General features: G+C 37.2%; 1 protein-coding gene across 6 annotated transcripts in view; it reads right to left on the bottom strand.

Annotated features, from left to right (window-relative positions):
- Positions 1–15,089, bottom strand: part of LOC136864211 (tRNA:m(4)X modification enzyme TRM13 homolog) — a 397,328-nt gene that overhangs the window by 199,094 nt on the left and 183,145 nt on the right. For all 6 annotated transcript variants that reach the window (XM_068226212.1, XM_067140912.2, XM_067140913.2 and 3 more), the window contains one exon: positions 3,296–3,489. In XM_068226212.1, coding sequence (XP_068082313.1) covers positions 3,296–3,489 — 194 coding nt within the window. The remainder of the gene's footprint in view (positions 1–3,295; positions 3,490–15,089) is intronic.

The raw sequence follows: 15,089 nt of genomic DNA, 5'->3' as shown, positions 1-15,089 counted from the left end.
GTGGATACACTTTGGGCTAAATTTAAAGGAATAATTTGGGAAGGAGAGAAGAGATTTGTACCTGTTAAGAAGGGTAAAATGACCTCAGACCCTGTTTATTACACAAGGGAAATAAGAAAATTAAAAAGAAAATGTAGAATAGTAAACAGGAAAATCAAAGAAGGTAGGGAGAATAGAGAAACTAGAAAACAACTAATGAGGGAACTGAATAGAGTGAAAAAGGAAGCAAAAGAGAATTATATGAATGGCATTCTTCAAGAGGGTAATGACCACAAAGGGAAATGGAAAAAGCTGTATTCATATATTAGGAATCAAAAAGGAAAAGGAATCCAAATTCCTACAATGGTGGGAGAAGGGGGTGAACACTATTTAACAGATACTGAGAAAGCAAACCTCTTCAGTAGGGAATTCCGAGATTCAGTAGCAGATTGTCAGGACTTGGAAACCGTAACAGAAGATAGAGAGGGAGAGACACAGAGGGAAACAAGAAGCTTCTCATTCACAAATGAAGATATTTTCAGAGAAATCCAACTGCTTCAGCAAGGAAAAGCAGCAGGAAGTGATCAAATTACTGGGGAGGTATTAAAGACAATGGGGTGGTATATAGTGCCTTATTTAAAATTTCTCTTTGACTATGTCATAAATAATAGTGTGATATCAAAGGAATGGAAGGAATCTATAATAATACCAATTTATAAAGGAAAGGGTGATAAAAGGAAACCAGAGAACGACAGACCAATCAGCCTGACCAGTATAGTTTGTAAAATACTGGAGAGTTTAATAGCAAAGTACATCAGAGGGATATGTGATGATAAAAATTGGTTCATGAGGAGCCAGTATGGATTTAGAAAGAAATTTTCTTGCGAGGCACAACTGGTGGGATTTCAGCAGGACATATCAGATCAGTTAGATTCAGGAGGCCAGTTAGATTGCATAGCCATAGATCTTTCCAAAGCCTTTGATAGAGTGGAACATGGAATATTATTAAAGAAATTGGAGGGAATAGGATTGGACGTAAGGGTTATACGTTGGATAAGAACATTTCTAAATTCAAGGGTTCAGAAAGTCAAAGTAGGAAATAATATATCACAGGAAGAGAAAGTCTGGAAGGGAATTGCACAGGGTAGTATAATCGGTCCGTTACTTTTCTTAATATACGCAAATGACTTAGGGAACAATATAACATCGAAAATAAGATTGTATGCAGATGACATAATTGTTTATAGGGAAATAAATAACATTGAGGATTGTTCAGAATTACAAAGGGACCTTGACAGTATCCAGGAATGGGTTGAAGAAAATAATATGAAGATTAATGGATCCAAATCAACTGTTACAACTTTTACAAACAGGAGCTTTAAAACTGAATTTGAATATACTTTGGATGAGGTAGTTATCCCAAAAGATGGCAAGTGCAAATACTTAGGTGTGAGATTTGAAAGTAATTTGCACTGGAAGGGTCATGTTGATGACGTTGTTGGGAAAGCATACAGATCGTTACATGTCATAATGAGGCTACTTAAAGGATGCAACAAAGAATTAAAAGAAAAATGTTACTTAAGTATGGTTCGTCCATTATTGGAATATGCAAACAGTGTTTGGGATCCTCACCAAGAATACCTAATAAAAGAACTAGATGGTGTGCAGAGGAAAGCAGCAAGGTTTGTAACAGGGGATTTCAGGAGAAAGAGTAGTGTATCAGAAATGTTAAAGGAACTTGGGTGGGAAACTTTAAGTAAGAGAAGGGAGAAAAGTAGACTTATAGGATTATATAGAGCCTATACAGGAGAAGAAGCATGGGGAGATATCCGTGAGAGGCTTCGGTTGGAAAATAATTATATTGGTAGAACTGACCACAAGTACAAAATTAGAAGGAATTTTAGCAGAAGCGATTGGGGTAAATTTTCTTTCATTGGGAAGGGCGTGAAGGAGTGGAACAGTTTACCAGGGGTAGTGTTTGATCCTTTTCCAAAATCTGTACAGATATTCAAGAAGAGAATAAACAACAACAGAGATAATAAATTAAATGTTAGAGGGCATTCGACCAGTGCAGGATATTGTAAATAATAAATGTGTGTGATTAAATTAATTCCATCCCCTGGTCTAAGGAGTTTGGACAGCCCAAGTAGGGGACTGCCTGTAGGGGTGAAGTACAGTGGGGACTTCGAGGGCCCTGGGACCGCTACGGTAGCTGTGAAGGCCCTTCAGGAACTCTGAAGAGTGGTGGCAAAAGGGGCTCTGGTTAAGACGCAGCAGGTCGTTATGCTACTTAGGTTCCAAAATGGGTAAAATATAAATATGTAAATAAATGCTATGTAAATTTTAATCTTATACCAGTTGTATAGTATTATTAGAAGTAATTTCACATACCGTACTGTATATGAGTTGACTATGTTTGTAAGATATTATAAGTAGAATTTTGTAAACAATATAAATTTATTAAGGATGATGTGTGTGTTTAATAGAAAAAATTATTAGCGTAAATTGTATAATATTGTATTCTAGGAAAATTTTATTCGTCTCCTGTTAATTTAAAATTTAGTGCTTGACAATAATGTATTTTAGTGTACCATTTGCCACCGAGGTAGACACCTCATTTGCAAATAAAGAGATTTTGATTTGATTTTGATTTGATTTGATTTGTAAGTACCTATGTGTTAATATAAGGAAAACACAAGTAACACAGGTAATACAAATAACATAGGGTAAAAAAGGAAAGTTAACCATATATGTACACTACACGTTCTGGGGAGAGTGAAAGGGAACAGAGTTCAAAGCCCACAGAATTTTCCACTCACCCCTCTACTTATCTACTCGCCAAGGCCACCTCAGTCCAGAAGCAATTGTTCAAGGTGGCGGACAATTCATTAGCAGCTTAGGTAAGTATACAAACATTTCTATAAGTTAATAAGGTGACGGTTGATAACTGCTACAATCGTTAACTGTTAATACTTGTTCATAATATCACCAACTCTCAATCTCAGACAAGTTCACGCAATGTGAAAAATATTGTACATATATGTGCATGATTTAAAGTGATTTGATAGAATCTGAAGATGTTCCTGTAGAATCAAACATGTCATTCTTTGTTTAATGGTATGTACTTTTTAAAAGGTGTGTGATAATGTTATATGTGTTATAATTAGTGTTCAATAGACTGAATAGCTTTAAAGTTACATTAAGAAAGTCGACACTGGGAAATATGGCTTCCTACTTAACAAAACATTCCTGATTACTATTCTCAAAATAAACTTACTATCCATATGGAACATAGCTATCTTAGAAGAATTGTTACCTTCTGAAATATATTTTATCTTCTCTATCAATTCCAGCAAATCTTCACCTTCAGTTTCAGCCAGTGATTTTGTCCGCTTATTTTCTGTTACTGCAGGGTCATTATTTATTCCAGGAATAATGTAGTCTGGGTTTTGTTTTTGCCTTGCATTACATTTCTTCAGGTGGTTTTGTAAACGTTGCTCAAAACATGTACTGTAGGGGAAAAAACACAAACAAATATAAATAATATAAGTACGAATATAAATAGCTCAAATCTATGAAACCCTTATGACTATTGCCAATACAAGTTAGTGAAAGAGCTTTGAAACAATATGCTATGTGAAACTACAAAATTCTTTCAGAAAACATAATGGATTAATTAACTGTCAGGATGGGAAATCATCTTGCTTGAGAGTCTTGAGAATGGCAGTCAAAATCTTGAGAATCCCATAACTCTTCTCAAGCCAAGTGAATGGTTCTTACAAAAAGGATGGGAAATCATCTTGCTTGAGAGTCTTGAGAATGGCAGTCAAAATCTTGAGAATCCCATAACTCTTCTCAAGCCAAGTGAATGGTTCTTACAAAATTGTCAAAAGACAAAGACACCTCCATCCAGGCCATGAAGGCCCTTGGAGGAGTGGAAGGTAAAGGCTTCCACCATTGTTAACCGCGGCACGTGATGAGGTAGAGTGGTTAGCTCTATGCCCCGCCGCCTTTGCCCCCAGTAATTAAACTGGTACTCATTTTTGGTGTAGGCTGAGTGAACCTCAGGGCCATATGCACCTCCAGAAGTGAAAATCTCATTTCCTAAATTTTACGACTTCCTGGCGAGGATTCGAACCCACGTCCTTCCGTGTGAACCGAGCACACCTTTACCGCCTCGGCCCGGAAGCCCCTCTTATAAAATTGTACAAAACTATTTTAATCCTCCTAGTCAATACCATGTATTTTATGTCCAATTAAGACGAAATTTCACACATAAATAGACTTGTTTCGACCCAGCATTGGGTCATCGTCAGTACGACATGAATAAATTTAAAAACACCAGAACACACAAAATGAAATGTTAGTTTAAAAAGTTTTCAAAAAACATTCTTAAAGTTAAAAATCTGTGAAATATTGATCGTTAAAACAGTCTTGAGCTGGAGGTCTTTCTGTTTCAATATTTTGTTGTTCTTTGGCGTGGTTTAACTGGTATCTGTATAACGTTGGTTTAATTGTTGTGTTCCGCCATGGGCTGATATATATAAGCATTATCGAAGTTGAAACGTCTGATATTTAGTAATGTATTACACAACTATTTAAAATGGTTATATTTGAATCCGCCTTGTCAATACACTTATTGATGAAAGAAAACTATTTATCCATACATGTTTCGGGAAGTCAACCATTCCCTTCATCAGTGGTCAACAGTGATATTTAGTCTGTAAAATGGATAATACAAAATGAATTAAGGTTGAAAAATGGTGACTAACAGGAACAACATTTGGATTAATTTGTGAAGAACGAAAATTAACTTACATTAAGTGGCCCGCTTGTATCACCCGTGTTCTATGACTACGGAGTCCAGCTCTCGACTGACTTGCTGACATTTTTATGGACACAATTGAGCACACGAAAATAAAGGCAAATATTAAAGGTGTAAATTTATGGTTAAGATATGTGGACGAAACGTTTGTAATCATAGATAAAGAAGTCACCAATAGTAATGAAATTTTGGAGAGCTTATATAACATTGACCCCAACTTAAAATCCACTAAGGAAGACGAGACTAATTGTTCACTAAACTTTTTGGACATAGCAGTTACACGTATGAATAACGCCTTTGAATTCAAAATCTATAGAAAACCTACACAATCATTAGTAACCATAAATAGCTCACCATTACACCATGTTTCACATAAACAAGCGTCCTTCTACAGTTTAATCTATAGAGCTCTAAAAATTCCTATGTCCCCTAAAAATTCAAAAATTGAATTAAACTACATAAGAGATCTCGCAAGACCTAATGGATTTAGAGTTGAAATGGTCAATCGACTAATTAATAAAATTTAAAAAAATATTATGCCACTTTCACTTAGAATAACCCAGCTATCCACCAGAACGCAAATGTATTTAAGTTTATAAACCTATAGAAATGAATACACGAGGGGATTTATCTTGACTTGTTCTAACCGTATTCAACAAATCGGGTGTCACTTGATGTAATGAGCTTTTTACGTCCGTGACATAATTAAGATTCTTATCTTTGTTATAAATCTGTTCCAAGAAAATATATAACTTTCTAGTTCATTTAAGAGTTTACCCTTTCTCATGTTCTTAATTATTGTTATGTCCTTCTTCATCGAAGTGAACCGGTGTCCTGTCTCCCCCATATGTATGCTCATTGCTGAGTATTTATTATGCTTCTCCTCGTTGAAATGCTCCATATGTCTTCTCTGTTAGGTCATCAGCCCAGAGGCTGGTTGGATCCTCAAAATAGCACCACCAAAGGTTATGCGGTTATAAGGAAACCCCAAAAACCAATGGCAGCACCAAAATGAGGCGTACTAGGCAAGATGAGGAGTGAGGTAGTTTGCCATTGCTTTCCTCACTGGGTCAGAAAGTACTATTGCAGCATGACTGACCCTATGAGCAGCACCTTTCATAACACTCAGATGCACTAGTCATGCTCTGAATGTCATTACTCAGCACTACCCATGCCCCAGCAACTTCCATATTGTCACAGCCATGGATGTTGACTGGGACTTGGGTGGAAGCTACACTTTACTCTGGCCTGTGCCAAGAGATGGATGCAAAAGTACTGTATCCATCAAGAAATGACAGCAGGTATCTTGTAAAAAATCTCCTTCCTGTCTGTCCGACATAATAAAGTCAATCTTAGCAATAACCGATATACAGGATCCGGAGTGTACATATTGACATGCTCACAATGCGGATTTTCATATGTCGGACATATGTTAAGATAATTATAAAGTATTTGCATAATTTGACACCAAAGAAAATAATTATTCACCCAAAACTGTATTCAATTTTTTCTATAGGTATCCCACAATAACTGAAAAGTTTCTATGTTTTTGAGTATATAATTCCTTATCTCATATTTCTGTTTATCGTCGTTGTTTGAGCCATCAGTCCATAGAATGTTTTGATGCAACTCTTCATGCCACGCTATCCTGTGCTAACCTTTTCATTTCCGTGTAACCACTACATCCCACATCTCTTCTAATCTGTTTGCCTTGGACTACCCCTACTGTTCTTACTATACACACTTCCCGCTAAAACTAACTGAACAATTCCTGAGTGTCTTAAGATGTGTCCTAACATTCTGTCTCTTCTTCTGGTCAAATTTCAGTAAATCATTCTCCTCCCAACAATTCGAATCAATATCCCTTCATTCGTGATTCTATCTCCCCACTTCGCCTTCAGCATTCTTTTGTAACACCACATTTCAAGGGCTTCTATTATCTTTCTTTCTAAAACTAGTTATTGCCCATGATTCACTTCCATACAATGCCACACTTCAAAAACATCTTCCTAATTCCTATATCACTGTTCAAAATGAGCAAATTTCTTTTCTTAACAAGGGCCTTCCTTCTTTGTGCTAGTCTGCAATCTATATTGTCCTTAGATCTGCCAGCGTTAGTTACCGTGCAACACAAGTTACAATATTTGTCGTACCTAACCCATCCTAAATATAACCTAACTCTTGTAAAACCTTCAATTATTATGTTTAATATATTTTAATTATCTTTTATTAAATGCTTCTTGATAAAACTGAGGTAATTGAAGGAATAGGTGACCATAAGGCTGTAATAATGGATGTAGGACTCATACCAAAAATGCATAATAAGAGGGTCACACAAGACAAGAAACTGTACAGAAAAACTAAAGTTGATGAATTTGGGACTTACCTTAAATCACAATTCAGTTGTTGGATAAGTGAAGGGAGTAATGTGGATACACTTTGGGCTAAATTTAAAGGAATCATTTCGGAAGGAGAAAAGAGATTTGTACCTGTTAAGAAGGATAAAATTTAAAAGACAATGTAGAATAGTAAACAGGAAAATCAAAGAGGGTAAGGAGAATAGAGAAACTAGAAAACAGCTAATGAGGGACCTAAATAGAGTGAAAAAGGAATCAAAAGAGAATTATATGAATGGCATACTTCAAGAGGGTAATGACCACTAAGGGAAATGGAAAAAGCTGTATTCATATATCAGGAATAAAAAAGGAAAATGAATTCAAATTCCTATTATGGTGGGAGAAGGGGGTGAACACTATTCAACAGAAATAAATTTTCTTGTGAGGTACAACTGGTGGGATTTCAGCAGGGCATATCAGATCAGTTGGATTCAGGAGGGCAGTTAGAAAGCAAATCTATTTAGTAGGGAATTCAGAGATTCAGTAGAAGATTGTCAGGAGTTGAAAACCATAACAAAAGATAGAGATGGAGAGACACATAGGGAAACAAGAAGGTTCTCGTTCACAAATGAAGATATTTTCAGAGAAATCTAACTGCATCAGCAAGGAAAAGCAGCAGGAAGTAATCGAATTACTGGGGAGGTATTAAAGACAATGGGGTGGTACATAGTGCCTTATTTAAAATTTCTCTTTGACTATGTCACAAATAATAGTGTAATACCGAAGGAATGGAAGGAATCTATAATAATACCATTTTATAAAGGAAAGGGTGATAAAATGAAACCAGAGAACTACAGACCAATCAGCCTGACCAGTACGGTTTGTAAAATACTGGAGAGTTTAATAGCAAAGTACATCAGAGGGATATGTGATGATAAAAATTGGTTCATGAGGAGCCAGTATGGATGTAGAAAGAAATTTTCTTGTGAGGCACAACTGGTGTGATTTTAGCAGGACATATCAGATCGGTTGGATTCAGGAGGTCAGTTAGATTGCATAGCCATAGATCTTTCCAAAGCCTTTGATAAAGTGGAACATGGAATATTATTAAAGAAATTGGAGGGAATAGGATTGGACGTAAGGGTTATACGTTGGATAAGAGCATTTCTAAATTCAAGGGCGCAGAAAGTCAAAGTAGGAAATAATATATCACAGGAAGAGAAAGTTTGGAAGGGAATTGCACAGGGTAGTATAATGGGTCCGTTACTTTTCTTAATATACGCAAATGATTTAGCAAACAATATAACATCAAAAATAAGATTGTATGCAGATGACATAATTGTTTAAAGGGAAATAAATCACATTGAAAAAAGGAAGAGTATGTATACATACCTTAAGGCAGAAACAGGTTCCAAGAAGGACATACCAGGAATCATTAATGAACAAGGGGAGTGTGTGATAGGGAGCAGTGATAAGGGAACAGGCAACTGGAAGTCAACTAGGGATGACATAAAAATGTTAGTGCTGAGATGTAGAAGTATTGTAACGAAAGGAATAGAATTAAGTAATTTAATAGATATATATACTTACCAGATAATGTAATAAAAGTTAAATCATGGCTGAAAAATGATATAATGGATACAGAAATTTTCTCACGGAACTATAGTGTGTATCGTAGGGATAGGATAGGAATGTTAGGATAGGGAGTATTCATTCTGGTGAAAGAAGACTTTGTAAGCTACGAAAAAGTTAAAGATGACAAACACGAAATTCTAGGTGTAATTCTCATCTCTAAAGATAATAGGCAACTTGATATCTTTGTAGTGTACAATCCGGTAAATGGTAGCGTTGACGCTGATTCAGAATTATTTGATAAGATAATCAGCTATGCGAGAAACGATAAGGAAACGAACAGGATTGTAGCGGGTGATCTCAATTTACCAAATGTAAATTGGGAAGGTAATGCGAACGACAGGAAGCATGACCAAAAAATGTCAAATAAGTTAATAAGGGAAGGGCATCTGATTCAGAAAGTAATGGGACCAACTATAGGGAAGAGTATACTGGATGTGGTGCTCGTAAAACCAGATGAGTTCTATAGAGAAACCGAAGTAATAGATGGTATTAGTGATCACGAAGCTGTTTTTGTGGTGGTTAAAAACAAATGTGAAAGAAAGGAAGGTATTAAAATTACGACTATGATCGTTGGAAAACTGTAAATAAAAAAATAAACAGACTCTGGGATGGGTTTAAAGCAATTGTTGAGGAATATGAACATAGGTTTGTACCTTTAAAGGTGGTAAGGAATGGTAAAGATCTACTATATTATAACAGAGAAGTAAAGAGACTAAGAAGGAGGTACAGGTTGGAAAGAAATAGAGTTAGAAAGGCCTGTGGATATAAGGAGAAATTGAAGGAACTTACTAGGAAATTGAGTCTATCAAAGAAGTCTGCTAAGGATAACATGATGGCAAGCATAATTGGCAGTCATACAAATTTTAGTGAAAAATGGAAGAGTATGTATACGTACCTTAAGGCAGAAACAGGTTCCACGAAGAACATTCCAAGAATCATTAATGAACAAGGGAAGTGTGTATGCGAGGATCTTCAAAAGACAGGAGGATTCAGTCAGCAGCATGTAAAGATTGTTGGTTACAAGGATAATGTCCAGATAGGAGAGGTGACTAATACTAAGGGAGTATTAAAATTTACCTATGACAACAATGACATTTACAGTAAGACACAAAAGTTGATAGCTAGAAAAGCAGCTGGAATTGATAAGGTTCCGGGGGATATACTAAAGACAATGGATTGGGATATAGTACCATATTTTACCATATTTTATGTACTTATTTGATTATTGTCTGCATGAAGGAGCCATACGAAATGAATGGAGAGTGCTATAGTAGCCCATGCGTATAAATGAAAGGGTGACAGACACAAAGCTGAAAATTACGGGCCAGTCAGTTTGACATGTACTGCATGTAAACTTTGTAAAAGCATTTTTTCTGATTATATTAGACATGTTTGTGAAATTAATAACTGGCTTGAAAGAAGGCAGTTTGGGTTTAGGAAAGGTTATTCCAATGAAGCTCAACTTGTAGGATTCCAGCAAGATAGAGCAGATATCCTGGATTCAGGAGGTCAAATGGACTGTATCGCCATTGAATTATCTAAGGCATTTGATAGGGTAGATCATGGGAGACTACTGGCAAACGAGTGCAACTGGACTTGACGAAAGAAACAATGACTGAACGGGTGGCTATATTTCTAGAAAATAGACCTCAGAGAATTAGAGAAGGCGAAGCTTTATTTGACCCTGTAATAATTAAGAGGGGATTTCCTCGAGGCATTATTATTGGACCTTTATGTTTTCTTAAATATCTCAATGATATGTGTAAAGAAGTGGCATCAGAGATAAGGCTTTTTGCAGAAGATGCTATTTTGTACAGAGTAATAAATAGGTTAGAAGAGTGAGCAACTGCAAAATTACCTTGATAATGTTATGAGATGCACAGTAAGCAATGGTATGATGATAAACACCGGGCGAGTTGGCCGTGCGCGTTGAGGCGCGCGGCTGTGAGCTTGCATCCGGGAGATAGTAGGTTCGAATCCCACTATCGGCAGCCCTGAAGATGGTTTTCCGTGGTTTCCCATTTTCACACCAGGCAAATGCTGGGGCTGTACCTTAATTAAGGCCACGGCCGCTTCCTTCCAACTCCTAGGCCTTTCCTATCCCATCGTCGCCATAAGACCTATCTGTGTCGGAGCGACGTAAAGCCCGTAGCAAAAAAAAAAAATGATGATAAACGGGGTTAAGAGTCGGGTTGTCAGTTTCACTAATAGGAAAAGTCCTCTCACTTTTAATTACTGCGTTGATGGGGTGAAAGTTTCTTTTGGGGATCATTGTAAGTACCTAGGTGTTAATATAAGGAAAGATCTTCATTGGGGTAATCACATAATTATGATTGTAAATAAATATCTCTGCACATCATTATGAGGGTATTTACGGGTTGTAGTAAGGATGTAAAGGAGAGGGCATATAAGTCTCTGGTAATACCCCAACTAGAGTGTGGTTACATTGTATGGGACCTTCACCAGGATTACTTGATTCAAGACCTGGCCAAAATCTAAAGAAAAGCAGCTCGATTTGTTCTGGATGATTTCCGACAAAAGAGTAGCATTATAAAAATGTTGCAAAGTTTGGGCTGGGAAGACTTGGGAGAAAGGTGCTTGCTTGTTGTTTTAAGGGGCTTAACATCGAAGGTCATCGGCCCATTGAGAGAGAAGAGACAATTTGCTCGACTAAGTGGTATGTATTACAAGTAAAGAAAATCATTGCGAATCCGTAATGAAAGTAATCTTATGAAAAATGTAAGAAATTTATTTCTCTTCCACCTATTCAATACAACTCAATATTTAAGTTAGAGTTAAATCCTCATTAAATTCAGAACTGGTGTATGTTTCGCCCTTTTCTATGGGGCATCATTAGCTGTAGCATTACCTCTAACCATATCAGGTACCGGATTAAAATTTGATCTTAAATCTACTACAAAATTGAATACATTAAAAAACTCCACTTAAAAAGGAAGTCATTATATGAGTAACCTGATTTAAAAACAAGTCGAATTAACAATATTGATGGCCTTGACCTCCCCTGCGAACCATGTGACCTTGCAACGGTGGGGAGGCTTGCGTGTCCCTATGAAGCAGATAGCCGAGCCGCAGGTGCAACCATATCGGATGGGCATCTGTTGAGAGACCAGACTAAGGAATGGTTCATCGAAAGAGGGATAGCAGCCTTTCGGAAGTTGCAAGGGCGGCAGTCTGGATGATTGACTGATATGGACTAGTAATAATACTCAACATGGCTTAGCTGTGTTGATACTGCTACACGGCTGAAAATAACGGGAAACTACAGAAGTAACTAACTCCCGAGGACATGCTGTTCTCTCTGTATGAATGATGTACTGATGATGGCTTCCTCCCGGGTAAAATATTCAGGAGGTAAACTAGTCCCCCATTCGAATCTCCGGGTGGGGACTACACGAGAGGGGGCGATCATCAGGAAGGTGGGTACTGACATTCTGCGAGTCGGAGCGTGGAATGTTACAAATTTGAATCGTTGTGGTAGATTAGAGAATCTGAAAAGGGAGATGGATAGACTAAAGTTAGATGTAGTTAGTATAAGCGAAGTACGTTGGCAGGAAGAACAGGATTTCTGGTCAGGCGACTACCAAATTATCAACACAAAATCAAACAGAGGAAATGCAGGAGTTGGTTTAATAATGAATAAGAAGACAGGGCAGCGAGTAAGCTACTATGGCCAGCATAGTGAAAGAATTATTGCAGTCAAGATAGACACCAAACCAATGCCCGCCACAACAGTGCAGGCCTATATGCCTATTAGCTCAGCAGATGATGAGGAAATTGAAAGAACATATGAAGAGATAGAAGTTTTAATACAAAATGTAAAAGGTGACGAGAATCTAATTGTGATGGGAGACAGGAATGCAGTGGTAGGCCAAGGAAGAGAAGGTAATTCAGTACGAGAATTCGGATTGGGACAAAGAAACGAAAGAGGAAGTCGGCTGGTTGAATTCTGCACTGATCATAATTTAGTCCTTGCCAATACTTGGTTCAAACACCACAATACGTGGACGAGACCTGGAGACACTGGAAGATATCAAATAGACTTCATTATGATTAAGCAGAGATTCAGAAACCAGGTGTTGGATTGCAAAATTTTCCCAGGAGCAGACGTGGACTCTGACCACAACGTGTTAGACATGAAATGCCATCTGAAGCTGTAGAAATAGAAGAAAGGAAAGAATGCAAAAAGATGGGATCTAGAAAAGTTGAAAGATTGGACTGTGAGGGATTGTTTCAAGGAACATGTTGCAAAAGGTCTAAATGAAAAGACTGAAGGAAACACAATATAGGAAGAGTGGATAGTCATGAAAAATGAAGTCAGCAGGGCTGCTGAAGATATGTTAGGAAGGAAGAAAAGATCAACTAAGAATCAGTGGATAACTCAAGAGACACTAGACCTGATTGATGAACGACGACAATATAAAAATGCTAGAAATGAAGAGGACAGAAAAGAATACAGGCGATTAAAGAATGAAGTGGACAGAAAGTGCAAGGTAGCTAAGGAAGAATGGCTGAAGGAGAAGTGCAAGGATGTCGAAGGTTGTATGGTCCTAGGAAAGGTAGATGCTGCATACAGGAAAATCAAGGAAACCTTTGGAGAAAGGAAATCTAGGTGTATGAATATCAAGAGTTCATATGGAAAGACACTTCTAGGGAAAGAAGACAAAGCCGAAAGACGGCAACAACATATCCAACAGTTGTATCAAGTTGAAGATGTAGATAATTTGGTTCTGGAACCAGAAGAGGCTGTTGATGCTGATGAAATGGGAGACCCAATTCTGAGGTCAGAGTTTGACAGAGCTGTGAGTGACCTAAATAGGAACAAGGCACCTGGAATTGATGACATTCCCTCTGAATTATTGACTGCCTTAGGAGAAACCAGCATGGCCAGGTTATTCTATTTAGTGTGTAAGATGTATGAGACAGGAGAAGTCCCATCCGATTTTCGGCAAAATGTAGTTATACCTATTCCCAAAAAAGCCGGTGATGACAGGAGTGAAAACTATCGCACCATTAGTTTAGTATCTCATGCCTGCAAAATTTTAACACGTATTGTTTACAGAAGAATGGAAAACAAGTTGAAGCTGAGTTGGGAAGAGATCAATTTGGCTTCAGAGGAAATGTAGGAACACGTGAAGCAATCCTGACTTTACGTCTGATCTTAGAGTATCGATTCAAGAAGGACAAGCCTACGTACATGGCATTCATAGATCTAGAAAAGGCATTCGATAATGTTGATTGGACAAAGCTATTTAAGATTCTGAAGGTGATTGGGATCAGATACCGAGAATGAAGAATTATCTACAATATGTATAAAAATCAGTCTGCAGTGATACGAATCGAGGGCTTTGAAAAAGAAGCAGCAATCCAGAAAGGAGTGAGGCAAGGCTGCAGTTTGTCCCCCTCCTTTTCAATGTTTACATAGAACAGGCAGTAAAGGAAATCAAAGAGTAATTTGGAAAGGGAATCACAATCAATCAACCAATCCATACTGATCTGCATTTAGGGCAGTCGCCCAGGTGGCAGATTCCCTACCTGTTGTTTTCCTAGCCTTTTCCTAAACGATTTCAAAGAAATTGGAAAATTATTGAACATCTCCCTTGGTTATATAAAAACTTGGTAAGGAAATGCATTCCAGCACTGCCATTTTACGTAATCTTGTCCTGTGAGAGGTTTTTGGAATACTGGCAGTCGCCAATGTTCTGCTCCTTGTATTGTAAGTATGTCGTCTTGGCGGAAGGGAGTGATATTGATTTCATGCTTTTTTAAATGATTGGCAATCTGATGTATGATCAAATGATCATGTACTTGACATAGTCTTATTCAAAAGATATTAAATTTCTAAGTTTTTAGTTTGTAACTAGCCCAGAAATACATTTTATTCTTGTCGTAGTTCTACATGAGCACCTATGTTGAACAGTTTATTAGAGAACAACTTAATGGAGCTGTCGAAATATCACGGGACCATCTTTTTCCGTTGTGCAATATTTTGTGTTGATAGTGTGCCTAGCACAGAAGTTTTTGCTTTCATGTCGTAGTTGTACTTGATAACCTATGTTAAAAAATTAAATAACAAATTAATGAGAACTGTTTAAGTGTTATTAGATCATCTTCTTCTGTTGAACAATATTCTATGTTGATGGTGTGCTTCATTATAGTTAAAGTGTTCAGATGCTGATTTACTATTTGAAAGGGGCTGTCAAACCGTGCCATAAGTTTTAATCTTATGCTGCTCAATGTGTGCAAGCTCTGAAAGGAAGGAGACATCTATAATTAATTAGGTTGAAAAAATGGAA

This window comes from Anabrus simplex, chromosome 2, assembly GCF_040414725.1.
Source record: "Anabrus simplex isolate iqAnaSimp1 chromosome 2, ASM4041472v1, whole genome shotgun sequence".
Classification (NCBI taxonomy): domain Eukaryota; kingdom Metazoa; phylum Arthropoda; class Insecta; order Orthoptera; family Tettigoniidae; genus Anabrus; species Anabrus simplex.
This window is presented reverse-complemented; position numbering and strand designations above follow the sequence as displayed.